We start from the raw sequence: 18651 nt of genomic DNA, 5'->3' as shown, positions 1-18651 counted from the left end.
GGTGAATTATCTTACACATCTCACATTCATTACAGTCATAGTGACAGAAAGACTTACTATTGGGATTCTAATTTTATTCTATCATCAATATTGGCCGGAAACGGGGTTTTTGGATATACAACAATAACATTCATTCCCTCACGGAAACATGGATAGTAGAACAAACGACAAGATTGAACGAATCTGGCAGCACATTTGTATAGCAAAAAAAAAAAAAACCATATGCACAATATCGTGATACACCAAAGAACACAATTCAGAACTCTTCCATGGTCTCTAATCCTCGGACGTTGGTGTGCGTCGTGGAAGACGATGCGTTCGGACAACTCTGATCTCTAAGATTCTCTTAAGAGAGTTCCTCTTTGTTGAACTTGTTCCAAGCTTCCTGCTCAATCAAATTTTATCGTCGAGCCGATTAAATCCCCGAGCAAACATTGATGAACACGAGGTGTGAACCTAGTTTCTAACAGCCAAGGAACGAAAACCAGAAACTCTTCCTGGAACTAACTCCATGGCTGCTGTTGAACTATTTCATAAAATCTTTTCCGTGTTGGGTATTCAGAAAAAGCTAAACAGGATGCTTGGGATGGAATCTCATCTGGTCAAATTGGGATGATAATTAAACTCCTAGAGGTTCATGAACATCACCGAATGAGAAAGTACCTTCAGAATGTCGAAGACCTTTTCGGCGATATACTTCTGTTTGAGGGTAGCTCCTTTCTGTTGAACTTTATCAGGATGGACGTAAAGTGTCGCCTTTCTATATACTTTCTTGACTGAAGTGGAAGTGATCAAATCCGTAAGAGAAACTGCTTCCCAACCACATTCAGGCCACAGTACCTGCCATCATACATATAGAATCGGTAACTCATTCAACTTAATAAGAAACACAGAGATAAAAAAATAGATAAAAATGTGTGTGAGAACGCACTATTTGCAACGAAGACAACAATGCACGCATATTCCCTTCTTTCCCAGCAGCCCAACGTTTTATCTCAGCATCTATGGTCTCAGCGATTCTCTGAAGTGAAAACGAAGATTACACATTAGAGTCGTCTCATAATAACCTTAACTATGTGAACAGAGAATAGCGAACAAAAGCGGGTATTTGAGCATATGAACAAAGAGACTATAAATGATAGCAAAACCCAGAGTTCATGGAAGGAGATAAAAGCATGTCAATCAAAATCAATTTCCACAAGCCACTTACACTCCTTTCTTCTTGTTCAAGCTGAGTTTGATGATCACGGTGATTCATATCAGCTACAGCCTGTGCCTATACATAAAATCACATTGAATAGTGTATAACCATCTGATGCTAAAACACACAACAAATTAAAAGCTGATATTCCATGACCAACAGCAATATTTATCAACTAGAAGTTGGTTATAATATGCGGATTTGTTGAGTAATAATCAAATATTGATATTCCAAGGAATTTCTTTACACTTTTGGCCACAGAGGTGTTGAGTTCCGAACAAAAGAAAAATTTACAGATAAGTCTCTCCCACAGGTCTGGATTTAATATTCATATATATAACAACTCAGAAGACATATCATATGTATGTTGCTCAGATAACAAACATAAGGTTGATCAAGGAGAATCAAAGAAAAACCAAAACATAAGCATACCACACGGTTCTTTGTTCTCCGTTCACGATCCCATCTAGCTTTTCGTCTTTCTTCGCTTTCCCCCGGAATATCCTCAAATTCTCCAAATAAAGGATCCGCTGGTGGGAGGAAAACATGTTGTAGAATTGTCGGCAATGGGCCAACATTGAATCGGAATGGTTAGGTTTCCACGATATTTACCTCCAAAAAGTGAAGAAAAATCATCCACCAAATTTGCTGGAGGAACAGGCTTCTTTACGCCAGATGGAACCCCACTAGATGTCTTCTTTGTAGCGTTAAATGCTGGCTTGCTAAAAGTCTTTGCATCAAAAAGAAGAATAAGGAAGACAGAAACAGAAAAATATTTCACAAAAGCTTCTATCACTGAAATTTAGAATTTAAAGGCAATTCTTACTTCAGTTGTTGCCCGAGATTTTGGTACACTGCTAGAACGAGACCCTGAGCTGAAAAAGGAATCAAGGTCATCTACCCTAGTTTGTTTTTTCTTTGTTCCAACATCTTCAGCTTCTTTATATTTACTAGCATTTTGGGAAGCCGAGGAAGTATGTTGCACTCTACCCATAGCAAACTCTTCAAGTTCATCTATCGAAGACGAGCTCTTAACTGTGCCAAAAAGAAAATACTTCAGCACCCAACAAGAAAGTAAAGCAAAGCAGGATGACTCCAGATTAACAGAAAGAGGACGACCTTCATATACTTTCTGTGCTGGTTTCGGTGGAGGCCTGAGCTTTGTTGAAGTTTGCGAAGAATTTGAAGGCTTTGTCCCCTTAGAACTGAAGGAATTCGCAAACTCTTCCAGTGGATCCACAAACACACCCGAAGAAGAATGCCCCGAAGCTGAACTCGATTCAAGAACAACAAAAGGGTCGTCTACAGAAGAAGTTGATTTAGCAGTCCTGATGGAAAAAAATCAGTAAAAAGCAAAACATATCAACCGCCAAGGGAAATCCCACGACAATATCTTCAAAGCCTATGCTTTTTCGAAAGGTTATCTCACAATCTCATACACCATTTCCCAATATGTTACAGAATATAATCAAGTTCAACAAAGATTTGCACCAATAATCGACAAAAAAGGCGAATCACACAATGTATAACAAATTAATAGCATACCCACTACTTGATTGAGCATTTCCACCGAAACCAGGGATCAATTCATCAAAATCGGCTGCATTCTTCCCCACGTCACTTGAACTGTTCTGGTTCCAGCTCTTTGATTTGGTACCAAATTGGCTAAAATCACCCAACAAATCATCGACAGAGCCATTTTGCTTCGCCGACGAAGAGAATGATCCAAATACATCATCACTATCAACGGTAGGGGAGCTCTTGGACCTCGTCATACCACCAAATATATCATCTACATCATAACTATCCATTGAAGAGGTGGTTTTCGTTCCCAAATTCCCCAGATTGGAAAACATCAAGCCATCACCACCGAAAGACGACTCACTATTACCCGATTTATTGGATGACAACTTGTTCAAACCACCAAAATACCCTAAGTCGTCAAACCCACCAGAATCCATGCCTTTCCTATCAATGGAACTCGATTTAAAGAAAATGTCGTCGCCGTCAAACAACGACCTATCACCAGATCCCGTGTTCCAAGATCTATCAGAAGCGTACGAGGTAGGTTTAGCATCTACACCCGCGCTTGAACCAAAATGCCAGCTCTGAGCATTGTTAGGATTCACCGATCGCTTCGACGAAGACATCGGTGCGGATTTTCCCTGAGGCTTTAGCCCATAACGCTCCGTAAGAACACCGAACTCGTCCATCTCAGCTGCCGATCGATCAAACAAACAAACGAATCCCTAAAGAATCCACCTACCGTGAAAAAAAAGCCCCCTATCAGATCGATCCGGGGAAAACCCAAGATCCAAAGTGAAATACCACGAGAAAGGGGATCGAAGTTCTTCTCCTGGTATTGGCGTTAATTGCGAGAGAGAGAGAGAGAGAGAGAGAGAAGAGACAAAGATCGTAATGGCAAAATTTTCCCGAGAATTTAGAGTGGGGAAAATTTCCGTCTCAATTCCTCAAAAATTTTCCGATATATTTATGTATTTATTTATTTAAAAGAGAGACTTCGACGGTGAGGACACGACGACTTCAAGGTTTTGGACCCACACACAGTCATGGTGTGTAGGCCACGACAGATGTCTTGCCTTTAAATCTCCTTTTTGGTCTTTTTTATTTATATAAATCGATCTTCGTTATTCTTTTTAAATTAATTTGTTACACGAAGAAGATGTTCGATGACTAACATAATTATAACCCTATATATATCATTTGTAGCTTTATTTTCAAATTTGTCAACTTGGAAATAATTCCCAATTATTCGATCCCATTCATGAAATCTGTCCAATGTTTGATTAGCTTTTCGTTTATTGGGTGGGCTTTATAAATGGGCCCAGGCCCATTTGTCACACATTTTACAAAACGCTGCGTTTTCGTCGTCCATCATTCTCCATCTCCGTCGTTCGTCGCTGGTAGTCCCATTCCTAAGAACGTACATCCGTAATCGATTCAGGTAATATCCATAGCTTTTTTCCTTTGTAATGCTCATTGTGGCGTACATGAACGTATATATACGTGTATATTTGGATGTAGTGATTATTGTTATGTGACACTGTGTAATGTTCAGAATATGTTCGATGATATGCCTCAATGAAGGATTTCTTCGAGACGATTGAATGTTGAACTTTTTTCTTTCTTTCTGGGTTTGCCTTTATTCTTATTTTTGTGAAAGAGAGACACTTGCAGATGCTGGCTATGGTGTACTTCTCGTTAAAGTTGTTAGCTTGGTGATTGACGTACTGGGTCATTTTCTACCAGTTTTCTAATTTTCATTTCAATGTTTTTGGTGTTTGGGTTTTAGCTCTGTTGTTGCATTCATTGATTGGTTCTGGATGATGATCAGAATTCTCAGCCATCAATCCAGATCATGTTGTAAAAATGTTCTGTCAGTGAAGCTGTATACTTCCGGTGAACCAAAGAGAGATGTTTCGGATATGGCAAAGAGCATATGTAAAGTGATGATGTCCTCTCCACCAGCTGTTCTTGACACGGCTTTGGATCAAATCGGTCTTAGGGTTTCGCCTGAAGTAGTCGAGACTGTTCTGCAGAGATTCAGGAATGCTGGTTTGTTGGCATACAGATTCTTCCAGTGGGCCGAGAAGCAACGGAGTTACGAGCATAGTGTTAGGTCCTACCACATGATGATCGAGTCTACTGCCAAGATTAGGCAGTATAAGATCATGTGGGACCTCGTGAACTCCATGAGAAAAAAAATGATGCTAAATGTCGAGACTTTTTGTATCATCATGAGGAAGTATGCCAGAGCACAGAAATTGGACGAGGCGATTTACGCGTTCAACGTAATGGAGAAGTATGATGTGCCTCCGAATCTTGTGGCATTCAATGGGTTACTGAGTGCTTTGTGTAAATCCAAGAACGTGAGGAAAGCTCAGGAGATATTCGACAAAATGAGGGATAGGTTTACTCCAGACTCCAAAACTTATAGCATATTGATTGAAGGATGGGGGAAAGCTCCGAATCTACCGAAGGCAAGAGAGGTTTTCCGAGAGATGATTGATACGGGTTGTGACCCAGATATAGTGACGTATAGTATAATGGTTGATGTTCTTTGCAAGGCTGGTAGAGTGGATGAAGCCCTTGGCATTGTAAGAGGAATGGATCGAAGCAAATGTGAGCCAAATTCCTTTATATATAGTGTTCTTGTCCATACTTATGGAACTGAGCACCGGCTTGAAGATGCTGTTGATACGTTTCTCGAAATGGAAAGAAGTGGAATCAAAGCTGATGTACCGATGTATAATGCCTTGATTGGTGCCTTTTGCAAAGCTAACAGGATGAAGAATGTTTACAGGGTTATGAACGAGATGGAAAGAAAAGGTGTGTCACCAAATTCCAAGACTTGTAACATCATTCTAAGCCATCTAATGGGTATCGGGGATACAGAAGAAGTAAAAGGCGTTTTCCAAAAGATGATCAAACTGTGTGAGCCTGATACAGACACTTACACGATGATGATAAAGATGTTCTGCGAGCAGAAGGAGATGGGGATGGCGAGTAAGGTGTGGAAGTACATGAGAACGAAAGGCGTTTTCCCGAGTATGCACACTTTCTCTGTTCTTATAAACGGCTTTTGTGAAGAGGGTAACACCAGGAAAGCTTGTGTTTTGTTGGAAGAGATGATCGAAATGGGTATAAGACCTTCGGGTGGGACGTTCGGAAGAATAAGGCAACTGCTCATCAAAGAAGGTAGAGAAGATGTGCTCAATTTTCTTAATGAAAAGATGAACCTACTGCTCAAGGAACCTCTCTGTGATTGAAAAACCTTTTGTGTTAATAGCAAAAATTAGGACAGCTTTTAAATGTCTCTCCTTGCCTCTTTGGCCATGTTTGTGTAATGTGAAGTGTTCCATTCTTAAAATCCTCAGTCTGTACAACTTTTACAAAATCATCTTTCGGTTTTTTATAACAAATTTTCATATCAATCATACAAGTTCTCTTTTCAGAATTTGCTATTGATCTGTCCTGTACAAAGAGTCAGGAGTTAATGTAAGTTAGATAATGCGTAAGAGGCGGAGTTCTTTCCTCTGAAAGCACATAAATAGAGAAGCAAAGACGCATACTTCATGTGCATGCAACATAATACTATGTAAGTGTGTGCAAATGCAATGCAGGTTTCTATAATGTTCTGGTCTCAGAAACAGAGTTTCTTCTTTCAATGGAGACCAGATGCAACTGAAAAAGCTAAATGAATCAAAACCCAAGAAGACACTCGGAACAAAAGTTTCAACTGTAGGGTTTTTTATCAGTTGGTGTAAAGTATCGTACAGTATACATTCTTTGATCATCAGATATACTGACACTACTGTATATTCCTTTTTATTTCTTTCTTGTGAGTTTTTCAATCTGTACAGTGAGAGGGAAAGATTATGCAGATAGACCTGTTTGTGTCCGTTACTCAGAGGGCCTTCTGATCAAGCCGTTCGTTCCAGTTTAAGCAACGGATTAAGCTTCTAAACCAATCACCGGTCTGATCAGACTTGTTGACGGTTGGGAGTGGATGCTCACTCATATATATTCTCACCGAGTCTCCCCTAGAGAGCTGTTGCCTTCTCTTTCCATCAAATGAAACCCATGCATTGCTTCGAGCATCCTCGGGAATCTGTTTTTTGTTTATGTTTTGGTGAGTAACAGAACGTGAGCAGTAAAAATGTCAATCCCTAAAGAATTCAAATGGACCCAGAAGACAAGGCATAAGAAATCAGGTTTGCCAAGACCACAGTCAATCTCATGATTCCTGTTTTCAACTCATGAACTAGGAGAATTCAAGCAAACCCAGATGAAATAATACTCTGATTCTATTTATCTCTTTTGTGGTTTCCACTCATGAACTAGAAGAGGTTCCGAGTTAACAGGTCATTGAGTTTCACAGTTATCCATGTGTGCTAGAGCTTTATAGTTATATCATTATATGCAGATTAAACAAGTATTTCAAGTTGAAGCTGATTTACGGTTTTACCTTTAATTCAAGTCTTGCAGAATCCGGAAGTATAACAGGTCTGAAAGAAAGGGAGTGCGGGCAGATCGGAGTGAACAACATGCAAGGAACGTTCGGATGCACCTGCAATTTCAGATTGTGTTGAATGTTACATGTCTCAAATAGAAAACTGTTCTTACAACGCAAATTCTACAATAAGCAGCAATATAGTTCTGCAATATGCCATTGATATATCAGATGGAGATTACTTCTCCTTTGAAACAGAGTTGGAAGTAATTCTCAATGGAAACCTCACCATGGAACCTCCTGCAGCTGTAGAGTATGCAGTACTTCCCGTAGGTGTGGCAACTATGACTCCATCACCTTGCACCTAAACAAGTATTTGGACGTATCAGATACATATCAGTGATTCATGTTGGGAAATTGTTCCGTTAAACAAGATATTCAACCACATAGAGTATATCACTTATGAAATAAATTCACCCGATACAAACCTTGGTGATGAGACGGTCATGCTCATAGCACTCGATCTTTGAAAGGTATGGGTTTGATCCTCGATCAACAACGATCTCATTCAGGACATCAAACACTTTACCAGGCATTGCTTTGCCATTACGATAGATTTCACAACGAAGACGCAACCTAAGAGTTATATAAACTCCATCCAACATGTTATTTCCATGGATGACCCTTCTGAGATCTTGCCTGAAGTTCTCAAACTGAATTGAAAAAGGAAGTGAGAAGGCTATAAATAAGTTTGAGGAGAGAAAAAAAGCTCGAGCCTTCTTACAGTATGGGAAGTGAGAAATCCAAGAGAGCCTAGATTGAATGAAACTACAGGAGGAACGGCCCCCTTAAACAAATTTGACGCATGCAGTATCACCCCATCTCCTCCTAAGCATGCAACAAAATCAACTCTTTCATGGAGATCACTGCAATCAGAAAATTATAAAAAAAAAATGATTATAATTGAGCCAAAGGTGATTATTCTAGCTGATGTTTCTAGGAATACTTCTCACACCTTGTGTCTTGAATGTAAAAGGTCTGGACAAATCCAAATCCTGGAATCCTCGCAAATACGTCATGCACCTCAGGTTCAACCAGTACATTCATTTTCTCTTGGTAATACAAGAAAGATGCAGCCTGAAACCAGTTTTGAAACAAGAAACAACTTTTTTCATGGGCTTCAAGAAGAATTCCAGGCATCTTAAATGCAAAACACAGAGACAAAATCTTTGTAATTTGAAAAACAATATAATTCGAGGGTCACCTCTTTAGCTTCCTCCATGAGTTCTTGCCCAAGCTTCTTCAGCAGTAAAACAGTTTTTGGTGTAGATTTCCATAGAAGCATCTGCTGTTGAGTACTTGGGTGAGTGAAGGCTAGGGATGATTCTGTCACCTTTTCCCTTGTACAAGAAAACCCATCGGTTCGAACTAAGAACATCTCTGCCTTTTTTCTAGATTGCACCCTCACTACACCAGTAGCAGAAGCACACATATTCCCCTCAATAGATCCAATTTCGTCATCACTGGAATCCAAAGGAGAAGCACCACTGCTTTTATGAGACTTTCTTACAGGTTTAGCCACATTGGGAGATATAGCAGTAGGCTCACCAGAAAAACCATTTCCCCGGTCAACATATACACTTTTATTGGTGATACTAGAAGCATGAACGTCTCCATTTGAAAATGTTCCATTGCCAAAATCTGAACCCTGTGATCCTAAGGATAGAAGGGACCCATTGGAGTTTCCTGTCTCTGAGAAATCCTTCAGAGCGTCTTTATCAATCATCTGATTTCTCTCCGTCGTCCTAACATATGAAAATTGCGAAGATGATACTGTTCCCAGTGTTCTGTATTGATTATTAAGATAAGCAGCAGGTGCAATGCCTTTGTTCTTCAAGAACGCAGACATTTCCTTTCTTGAGAAAACATTGAGTGGTGGAACTTGAGATTTAAGAGGATCAGCCACCATACTAAATTCTGATACAGATGTCTGTCCTTCGTTGCTTCTCTCTTTTGATTCATTGCTTTCCTTCGAAACAGAACTACTATCAAATTCAGTGATACCAGAGACATCATCAGCAAGTTTTTGAGGAACATGCGTGCGATATACTGCTTTCGACCCAGGCTTAGTTTCAGAAACCTCCCGTCGCTTTGTCTCTTCCAAAACCGGAGTTTCCTTGTTCATCGAACGTGTCATGTATTGTTTCCACCTGGATACCATAGCAGAAGTTCTCCAAACCCCTTCCTTACTGTGAAGGTATATCGGCCTTTTGCTGCAATCTGATACTAGAGAAGCAAACTGCTCGACCTGCTGAGCTGAAGGTGCCATCCTTACCTCCACCGGGATTTTCACCAATTCAATCTTCCCCCGGGAAATAGCATCTTCGAGGGTTGCCTCATAGAATGTATCCTTCACATCTTCAGCTCTCAAGTCTACTATTGTTTTATACCCTTTTTCTACTAACCACTTCAGTCCCTCTTCTGTTACCTGTCCACCCCTCCAAAAAGCAACCTCAGTTTCCTGGTAACCAAAATCCTCTTTCGTATTTGAAAAGTAGACAGGGTCCCAATTCGCGAAAATTGTATGGCTAGGATAGTTATCCCGACGTGGAAAACCAGCATCATAGCAGACATTCTTCAGCCATTGTAATTTCCTCCAAACAGTTCCACTTCTTTCGTCATCAGGCATCAAATAATTCTCGAGAGCAATGTGTAAGCTCTCGCAACATCGTTTCATTTCACCCCTGAAAACAGCAAGGGGTGGAAGCAGTTCCTCCGTGACACTTACATCAGCCACACTGAATGAATCCATAAAAGACGACCTTCCAGAGATAATTTCCTTCCGTCCTTTATTCAGAAGCGATAATAAACATCCAAGCACTGACACGATTTTGTCCTCCAATAACGGTTTTTCCTCGGGAGAAAACTCATATGGAACTCTACATTCACCTGTCAAAGGATTGCAAAGTGTCTCCATCAATGCTCCATGTAGCCTTTCAGCTGCTCTAAATATTCTACAGTAAGCCTCAACTTCAGCAATGTCGCCTGGAACTGGACCGATCCAAGGCAAGTTTGATGTATCGTGGGATTTCACAGCCTTCACGATCCAAGTAAATGGGGTCAGTCAAGTCAAACTGGTTTAGAACAAACTTACTCTAGAGTACAAATTAGTTCCCTGTCATTTTGTAAGGGAACACATGTTACATAGTAGATGCCAACATGAGCTTCTAACTTTCATCACATAAAACCAGAAAGAGATCACAGAAACTATTACCCTGTTTGGGATATTTATTTATGTAATAACATAATGTTTCTGGTAATTGCCTGATAAAGTTCTGTCCATCCTTAAACAAGGTTGTAAATACGACCAGGACTTTGAACTAACAATTATCTGAAACATCATTATTAAATAAAAACAAAATTAATTATGCGAAGCATGTAAAATGAAGCAACTTCCATAAGCAAGTGGTTTGCTCAAGTAATCGAATTTTAAGAATAATGTAAGGATCTTCAACATTTAGAGCCAAGCTCTGCAGAAGAAGATCAATATCGTCTCTTCCCGAAAAAAAAAAATTTGATTTTTCAAAGAAAACAAGAAACTAAGACCAGCAAGCAAAAGGAAGCATTGCAAACACGAACCTCTTCGCTAACAAGTCACTCTCTTCCTCTCTCAGTTCTCTGCCAGGCATTTCATCGAACATGATGGAAGCAAAGACAGACATCGACGAACACTTCAAACAAAGGAAAAACGAGAGATGCAGGAAAAAGCAAGTCACCTGAGAATCCAAACCCAGATCAGGAGAAAACGACTTCGACAGCTCCGCCCTGCTTACAAATCTCAGGCTTCGTCTAAACGAGACCCCATTTCTCTGCAACCAGAATCCGAATCGGAGTGATCGTCTCTCCAAAGACAAATCGAAGGAGCAGAAGAGGCGGGAAGAAGTTCCGGTGGCCGGAGACAAACAACTCATGTCGGAGAGAGGGACGTGGCAGAGGCAGAGACATGCCACCATAAGGGAAAAAAAAAATAATGTCCGCGATAACAACAAAAAAAAAGAAGCCCAGAACGTTATTGAGGATAAAGCCGATATCTTCTGATAAAATTTGGATTTTTTCTGAATTTCAGTGGCTCTGGTTTCGGCTTCATGGCAAAGGTAGAAAAACAAACAGTATCGAATTGGATGAGTTGTCTGATTTGGCTTTATGATGTGATGTTCCGCTGTTGCATACATTGCCTGGAAGGTGGAATCCACGCGCCAAATCACAACCTTGCTGGGAGCATGCGTTACGCCTCCTATACCTTCCAAGTTGTATTTATTTTATCTTTATCCTCCCTTCAAAAATATCCCTCAAATCTGTACTTCAAATTTAAATTCGATTTTATATCCACACATTTTAGGTATTTGAATTTGGATTAAAAAAATAGATATTTGTAAAAAATGGTACAGATAATTTTGTAATTTTAATAATTATTAGAAATATTTTTGTTATTAAAAAGTTAAGAGAAATATTATAAAACCTATACAAAAATAATCATAAAATCGTAAAATTTGAATGTACAACATGTCCATTAAACCGAACTAAACCAGACTAAATGTGATATATATTCTAATGAGTCATGACTAAATGTATAATAATGTGAGGATATTTATGCAACGTGGCCTCCCTAGGGGGAGTTCCAATGAGTATAAACAGATTCAAGAGAGGCTCATCAAATGGTGGAGAAGTATAGGTTACTGTACGTACATTTATATTTGGGCAGATGAATGAGCACTTTGATGGTCTTGTCCTTTCTGATAGGTCCCTCTTGTTGTTAGTTACAATGGATTGGATCTACAGCCGCAAATCTCTGTGCATCTCTGCTGCTGTAATGGATTGGAATTTCGTTTTCATTCTCTCTTCTGTCTTTAAAGACATGGTTTATATAACCCTAATCGCCTTCAACCTAAGCTACTTCGGGTTCTAACTCTGTCGATAAGCATCTGCCTTCCTGAAAGATCTTCCTCGTAACCGACAACCTGCCATTTTATATGGTTTAAAAGCATTATCAGTGTAATGGCAGGTGAAAATTGCCGGTATATGATGTAAAACTCTTCTCAAATACTGATGTTTCTGTAAAACTCTTCTTACATCTGAGAGTAAGAGCCCTAATCCTTTCTTGCCTTTGATATCAAAGCACAAACTCAATGCTTAATCAAGAATACGTTCTCTTCTTCGGGAACAATGACTTGAGTAGTGAAAAGAGATAAAAAGGACTACTAGGCCACTAAAACATGAGGAAAACTAACAGAAACCCACATATGACACTATAATTAGCTCGCAAAAAGCAAGGATAACCGGATTCATGTATGTGCAACAAGTGATTCAAGGGTATTTTGAAAGGTTTTGATGGGTTTTAGCTTTAAATTTAGAACTGACAGATTCAGAAACCCAACTAACAACAGACATGAACGCTTTCAATCATGGAAACAACAGAAGGAATTTCCAGAGAGTAAGAGCAATGACCTGAGATTCTGTTTGCGTCTCACTAAAGTTGACATAAGTGGCCGTAGTTTCATCACCTGAAGGACTGTGTCCTTCATCGTCCTTCGGAACCCTAGAACCATACATCAACATTAGCCCTTAATACTGAAACAAAAACATTGTGGTTCAGTCACCATAGCCTATGCTTGGGTCTTGTACAACATCAATCTGCTGACATTCTGTTTGTAAAAGATTAATAGGCGATGTTTTACCATTTCAGTGATTGTGCTGAAAGTATGGAGCATAAATATTAAGTACATGGCTACACATGGGAGTCGAAACAAGACTCTTTTCAGGGTTTATGATTTACATACTTCAACACATTGTATTAATTGGATTACAATGCATGCATTAGAGAATAATACTAGAAATACCTTTCCAAACGTGCAAAGGCATCTCATAAGATAGACATGACCACATTGATGAGCAGAGGGAAAATCAATGAAAAAGAAATTTACCTGTTTAACCAGTGTCTTGAAAGACCAGTGACGGAATGAATCCCAGTGTTGGATTGTTCGTTGCCCGAAGAATTAGATGGAAAAAGCTGGTTTGCCGTCAAGGATCTAAACTATTCAAAAAACCAATAACTCAAAGGAAAAAGAATAGAAAGCCAAGAACGGAACAAGGATACAGTCTTATCGGAAAAACTCCCAGGAGAATTCTGACCTTGAATCTAAACAAAAAAAAAAAACAGAGGTAAATGGGGGGAAAGAAAGATGAACGAGACAAAATATTGATCTAAACAAATTGGAAAGAAGGTGATAGTACTCACTTTACTTGTCTGCTCCAACAGATCCTCAATAGCAGCAGCCACATCTGGAACTGTACGACCAGGTTCTATATAATTTCCTGACGCATTATCCTCTTCAGAATTCAAAGCACAATCATTATGGCTCGGGTGTTGTCCCTTAGGAAGCACATGACATTTTCCATCTTCTGACAGCCTCACCTTCTTAGACTGAAATTTCCATCCAATATCTCCAAGTCTGTTGTTCACTTCACCTTTAACGCAGCCATTAGCATCCTTACCATCTTCAGATTTACTTACAAATAGTAATCCATTGTCCCTCGAGGTCATTGGTATAGATTGTGCGGGAAATTGACTTGCCAAGCAACACCCAGCTTCTCGGTCTTGAGTGGTCATTTGCTTTGGCTGGAAGTTATCTGGACCAACAACTTGATTCTGCAGAAAAGCAAAGAGAAAAAGAAAATGCTTGTTCAATCTCACATCTCAATGTCAAAGAATCTACATCAAAGGCATAGAGGTACTGAAGACCCACCCGTCTAACACATTCATAAACCCAGTCTGATGTTACTGAAACTATGCCCCACTTGCAAGCTGCTTCATACTTTGGTCCATCGTCAAATTTGCATAGCAAATGAGTGACTTTCCTGGTCAGTTTTTCCACAAATTTTGCTCCAAGAACAAAGCACAAATTTCTCAGGAGTAATCTCTCTTTTTCTTCATATTGAGAAACACAAAGTCGAAAACTTTGGAATCCAGGGAAAGGAGTCTGACAGGGTAGAGGGGAATAGAGGATGTGACTACCAACATCAAGCAAACAGCCATCCTACACCACAATGAAGCACTGGATAAGAATTTAAAACACACATATCAACAAAAGTTTGATAAAAACAGATCAAATCAACCACAGAAGACAATTGTTATAGAGCAAAACAGTAACAAAATGCTTAGATGAATGATGGTATAGCAGAATTATCTGTTCGCTTCATGTATAGAGCATTTCATAATCAATGGAATACCTGATAAATGATAGATTGCCACCGAAAAAATTTGTATTACCTCTAAACAAGACCTGACCCAATGACTTGAGACATAAGTAGTTTGGCTGGTCCCAGCAGTCCTACAGACCACTCCATGACACTCAATAGTACAATGCACAGTATGTTTAGAAGGATCATTTACCACCTCTCCCCCTCCTAAATTCACCCATTCAACGATTTCAGCTCTCTGCAAATAAATTCAAGTTGAAAAAAATAAATAAACAGACCCAAGAGGCGCTCTGTTATAGACAGAACATATCGAAACATCAAGGGAACACATCCCTGTCATAGGTGCATACCCTATCTTCAGGGAAAGAATGTGAGAAACAAAACGTTTTCCCCTTAAATACTGATGATTTCCTTCCTTGCTTGTCCTGACCACTGGAGTTGCAATGTGTTCTCTTTTGTTCTTTACTTTTTCCATTTGCAAGAAAAGGAAGAGGTTCATTTTGCTTGGATGACGCCATCTTTGCTTCCACATGGATCTCTTCTTTCCTAGAAAACTCTACCTTGTCTTCTATATTCTTTCCAAACAACGCTGTTCCAGGTGAACCATTGATACTCCTTGAAGAGAGGTCAAATGGCGTGCTTTGGTGAAGAGAAGTTTTACCCTGATCCATATCAGCCAACCCTGCAAGAGATCCTTTGGTCGAGCATACAGAATCTATGCAACAAAGGAAAAAAAAAAGACTAGTGGGTTGGAGAAGCTGAATATGATGCAATGGTGCGAGTCCCACGCTTCTCAAACAGATGACATAGTCCAAAATAACCAACAAATTATTAGCATACACAATGAGATAACTGCAAACCTCTTGGAAGTATCAAGTTGTGAGCAGTATACTTTTGATAGACAAGAATTTCTTTTCGCCCACGATCACAATCCTCAAGCCAACTGGTTGTGACCACTTGAATGACGCCTGAAGCTGCAACACTTCTTGCTTGCCTTTTTTCACTAAATACAGGAAGTACATGCAGAGATCGTAAGATTAACCTGAATATGCTTATATAGATCTACCAAGCAGAATCCAATTAGGAAAACAAGAAAAATAGAAAGACAATGCAAAAACAACACCAGGACTTACCTCTCGGATGGAGTTCCAACAACAATGTGTGTCAGTTTATCATTAAGCAGCATATACCGCGACCCCCCACCTGTGCGGACCATGTTAACTAGTCGACGCATTTCACAAGCACCAAAACCAAGTAGAAAAATTCTACACTCCGACAAGTACAGGTCATTGCCTTCGGACTCTGAGTCCTTGGCATCGCAACCATCGACATTGTTCTCTTGAGCCTCTGTAGTTGGGCCAACAATATCTCCTTTAGCAAAGGCTGAAGTATTCATAGATGAGGAATAGGCATTCTGTGAGACAGAAGCTTCTAGATCTGAGTCTCTAGTCTGCGACGCAGCAGGGACATCTGATTCTGCAGCAGCAGAAGATGTCGGTACTGCACAACTGACAACCTTTTCTTGACAATTATGGCTCTCTAAGGCTCTTGTACGCTTCATCAAGGATGATGAACTGTTGTGAACAGGATATGACTCCTCATTGAGGCACACTGCAATAACAGAATGACAACACAGTATGAGAGGCAATTTTTTAACTTAATCCAGAACCAATATGCTGAAAGTTGCTAAAAAAGAACGCAGAGGATACAGAAATCATTGGATATCACCTTTTCTAGCAATGGATTGATCAAACCATTTCCGAGTTACAGTATGAATGTGGCCCCATTTCCGGGCAACTTTATATTTGTCACCTTCAGCAGTGTAGCCAATTGTCAAGGAGACAAATTAAGTAAGTCCAAAGATCCATATTTTAGGGCTTGTGAGGCTTAAAAGAATTTCCAGGACACCTGATCTCAATCAGATAATAGTCAGAGTTGCATATGGTTTTGACTTTAGAGAACCCGGAAATGAAATATTGACAACTTCCAGCATTTAAGAAAAATGATATTCGTCAGTACGACTAAATATAATCTGAAAATCAGCATGTGACTCATCAAAATGACAATTAAAAGGATATATCAGCAATCAAATGTGTACAGCTCTTGGTCAATTCAGCAGAATACTTCCCTCCGTTTTGTGAAATGAGTTTCTCAATCTCCTTACGCTCATCTGGTGGTAAAGCACTGATTAGCAACCAACAATGAACCTCGATAGCATGAGAACAAAAAGCCTATTCTCTAACCAGCTGGAATTCTTGTAACACAAATTGTCAATCCAGAAAAAGGAGGAACTCTGAACGGTTCCTGGGGAACTACGCGGTGCTCATTCCAACACTGATGTAACCAATTTAGCGCAACAACTGGTTTCTTCTGAATATTCAGAGCCCACTGCATGATGAAAGAAACACACAAAATCATCCAGCTGTCGCAATGAAATAAGCAGGCACTGTTCCAACAGTCTATGAGCAAGAGACCTTATACTTGGCAGCCAAGACATTCTTCACAACAACAAAGTTGACATCTGAAGATGCTTTCCCAAGCAAAACGCCTCCCATGGCTGTGACCAACTTGCCAATCTTGACCTGAAAATAGTTGAAAACAACCAGGTAACAGAATAGTCCCATCAGTGCAATGTGGAAGATGCATCCTGCCCAACAAATGTAACTTAATTTTCTGTGCCAAGATATGCTGCGCTAAGCATTTCAATTTTAATAGTCATATGCTTCGAAAATGTACAAGAGAAATTTAGCAAATAGAATGAAAAGAAAGAACGAAGCAAGAAGAACCAAAGTACCTTCTCATCCATTTGAAAACCAGAAGCAAGAACTTTTAAACCATCCATCGCTAGGCAACAAGTGAATCCCCCTGTGGGCAACGGCCTATTCTCTTTTGCACAGGATAGTACACACTGGGGACCTGCCCAACAATAAACACAACAATTGTTTCAGAACCTCATTGGAAAAACTCAACAAAGTCAGATTATTTCGTATAATCTTTATATGCAAATCATGAACCAGAGAGTTGCGAGTAGACAGAAAAGAGAGTAATTTGTTTCCATATCTAAATACAAATTAATTCCACTATAAAGAACCAAATAGATCAATCAAAATCTCAACTTAAGCTATGGAACCCCAAAAAGAGACAGAAGAGCTCGACACGCATCAGCAAACTCCGATCACCAGGCTTAATTCTATCAGTACTGAAGTAACTCTCCGCAGTAACGTAATAACAGAGGACCCAATTGATGTTTATTCAATACCAAAATAAATTCAGAGAGATATCGACAAATTTCACCTATTAAATTACAGCCCTTTGCTCTAAGATCCTCGAATTTCTCCTGCAAAACCCAGAAGTTTCATGTGATTCGAGAAAAATGGGTGCAGAATTCCCAGAACTAGAAGCAAATTGAAGCTAAGGAGAAAGTGCCGACGTGATCAGGAGAAGCGATGACGTGAAAATCGTCGGGACCGTTGCGGGAAGGGTCGCAACAGAGGAAAATCTCGGCCCCATTAAACTTGAGAGCGTCGAGAAGTGTATCGAAAACCTCAGGAGGAACCAGATTCCGCGATATGAACACATTCGCGCCATTGAACATTTGGGTCGTCGTCATCTTCCTCCGGAAACCTACACACACGCTCCAAGCTTCTGGAAGATTCGTGGAAACCCTAGAAGGCGCAGAAGAATTTTTCGGGAATCGAAGCTCGGGATAGAGGAGAGCTCAGTCGTGGAAAAAGCGTCGGGAATCGGCGGGATAGAAGAGAAGAGTTTCAAATGGGTGCAAGATCAAGAAGCGGGAATCAATTGCCATTGATCACCAGTAAGAAGCTTCATCATCACGTATATTTCAAGGGCTTATTCTTTTATGACGTCATTATTTTACTACTAATAAGATCGCATGACATCACGTACTTCAACGGCTGATTTTCAAATTTTAATAGAACAAAACGTCTTTAATGTATATATATAATATATCTAGCTATATGTATATATGTATATGTGTATATATATATGTATTTGTATATATTTATTAAAAAAAATAAAAGGGAAAATTCGGTTTACGTCTCTAATTTGAAAACAAATTTACAAATTTAATACTTTATGGAAAATAAAAATAAATTTATGTATTTTATTAAAACATAAATTTTATAAATTCGGTGTTTTTATCATATTTTTTGCGACTTCAAGTCCTCAATGATTTTAATGTAATTTGTCCTTATTT

At 39.5% G+C, this 18651-nt stretch overlaps 4 protein-coding genes across 6 annotated transcripts; 1 reads left to right on the top strand and 3 right to left on the bottom strand.

The window, feature by feature from the left end:
- Nucleotides 1–53: 53 nt before the first annotated feature.
- LOC104810253 (auxilin-related protein 1-like) lies at nucleotides 54–3666 on the bottom strand. The gene is made up of 9 exons (XM_010536453.2): nucleotides 2747–3666; nucleotides 2321–2529; nucleotides 2028–2236; nucleotides 1814–1931; nucleotides 1634–1731; nucleotides 1211–1276; nucleotides 932–1021; nucleotides 664–840; nucleotides 54–385 (listed from the first exon to the last, which is right to left on the bottom strand). Exons 1-9 carry the CDS (start codon nucleotides 3412–3414, stop codon nucleotides 347–349), a joined length of 1674 nt encoding a protein of 557 aa, XP_010534755.1. The 5' UTR covers nucleotides 3415–3666; the 3' UTR covers nucleotides 54–346.
- A 305-nt stretch (nucleotides 3667–3971) lies between these two features.
- Nucleotides 3972–6352, top strand: LOC104810235 (pentatricopeptide repeat-containing protein At1g77360, mitochondrial-like). The gene is made up of 2 exons (XM_010536430.2): nucleotides 3972–4166; nucleotides 4515–6352. The coding sequence occupies exon 2, from the start codon at nucleotides 4546–4548 to the stop codon at nucleotides 5989–5991; it is 1446 nt and encodes a 481-aa protein (XP_010534732.1). The 5' UTR covers nucleotides 3972–4166; nucleotides 4515–4545; the 3' UTR covers nucleotides 5992–6352.
- Nucleotides 6353–6451: 99 nt separating this feature from the next.
- On the bottom strand, nucleotides 6452–11353 carry LOC104810241 (NAD kinase 2, chloroplastic-like). 2 transcript variants are annotated; one of them, XM_010536438.2, is made up of 8 exons: nucleotides 10952–11353; nucleotides 8440–10272; nucleotides 8191–8312; nucleotides 7960–8101; nucleotides 7664–7888; nucleotides 7465–7539; nucleotides 7191–7292; nucleotides 6452–6833 (listed from the first exon to the last, which is right to left on the bottom strand). In XM_010536438.2, exons 1-8 carry the CDS (start codon nucleotides 11186–11188, stop codon nucleotides 6630–6632), a joined length of 2940 nt encoding a protein of 979 aa, XP_010534740.1. In that variant the 5' UTR covers nucleotides 11189–11353; the 3' UTR covers nucleotides 6452–6629. The 2 variants fall into 2 exon arrangements, with proteins under 2 accessions (XP_010534740.1, XP_010534748.1); XM_010536446.2 differs by lacking the exon at nucleotides 10952–11353 and adding an exon at nucleotides 10815–10909.
- Nucleotides 11354–11699: 346 nt separating this feature from the next.
- Nucleotides 11700–18224, bottom strand: LOC104810225 (DNA topoisomerase 2-binding protein 1-like). 2 transcript variants are annotated; one of them, XM_010536421.1, is made up of 17 exons: nucleotides 17863–18224; nucleotides 17727–17769; nucleotides 17227–17348; nucleotides 16907–17014; nucleotides 16676–16820; nucleotides 16511–16602; nucleotides 16161–16254; nucleotides 15566–16043; nucleotides 15293–15435; nucleotides 14783–15147; nucleotides 14503–14670; nucleotides 13979–14269; nucleotides 13471–13881; nucleotides 13330–13371; nucleotides 13157–13242; nucleotides 12681–12771; nucleotides 11700–12193 (listed from the first exon to the last, which is right to left on the bottom strand). In XM_010536421.1, the coding sequence occupies exons 1-17, from the start codon at nucleotides 18040–18042 to the stop codon at nucleotides 12116–12118; spliced, it is 2937 nt and encodes a 978-aa protein (XP_010534723.1). In that variant the 5' UTR covers nucleotides 18043–18224; the 3' UTR covers nucleotides 11700–12115. The 2 variants fall into 2 exon arrangements, with proteins under 2 accessions (XP_010534723.1, XP_010534727.1); XM_010536425.1 differs by having other exon boundaries at nucleotides 14783–15114.
- Between the last annotated feature and the right edge of the window lie 427 nt (nucleotides 18225–18651).

Source organism: Tarenaya hassleriana, unplaced genomic scaffold (assembly GCF_000463585.1).
Source record: "Tarenaya hassleriana unplaced genomic scaffold, ASM46358v1 Cleome1, whole genome shotgun sequence".
In the NCBI taxonomy this organism is placed as follows: Eukaryota; Viridiplantae; Streptophyta; class Magnoliopsida; order Brassicales; family Cleomaceae; genus Tarenaya; species Tarenaya hassleriana.
Note: the sequence above shows the minus strand (reverse complement) of the source record. Positions and strands in the feature narration are given on the sequence as shown.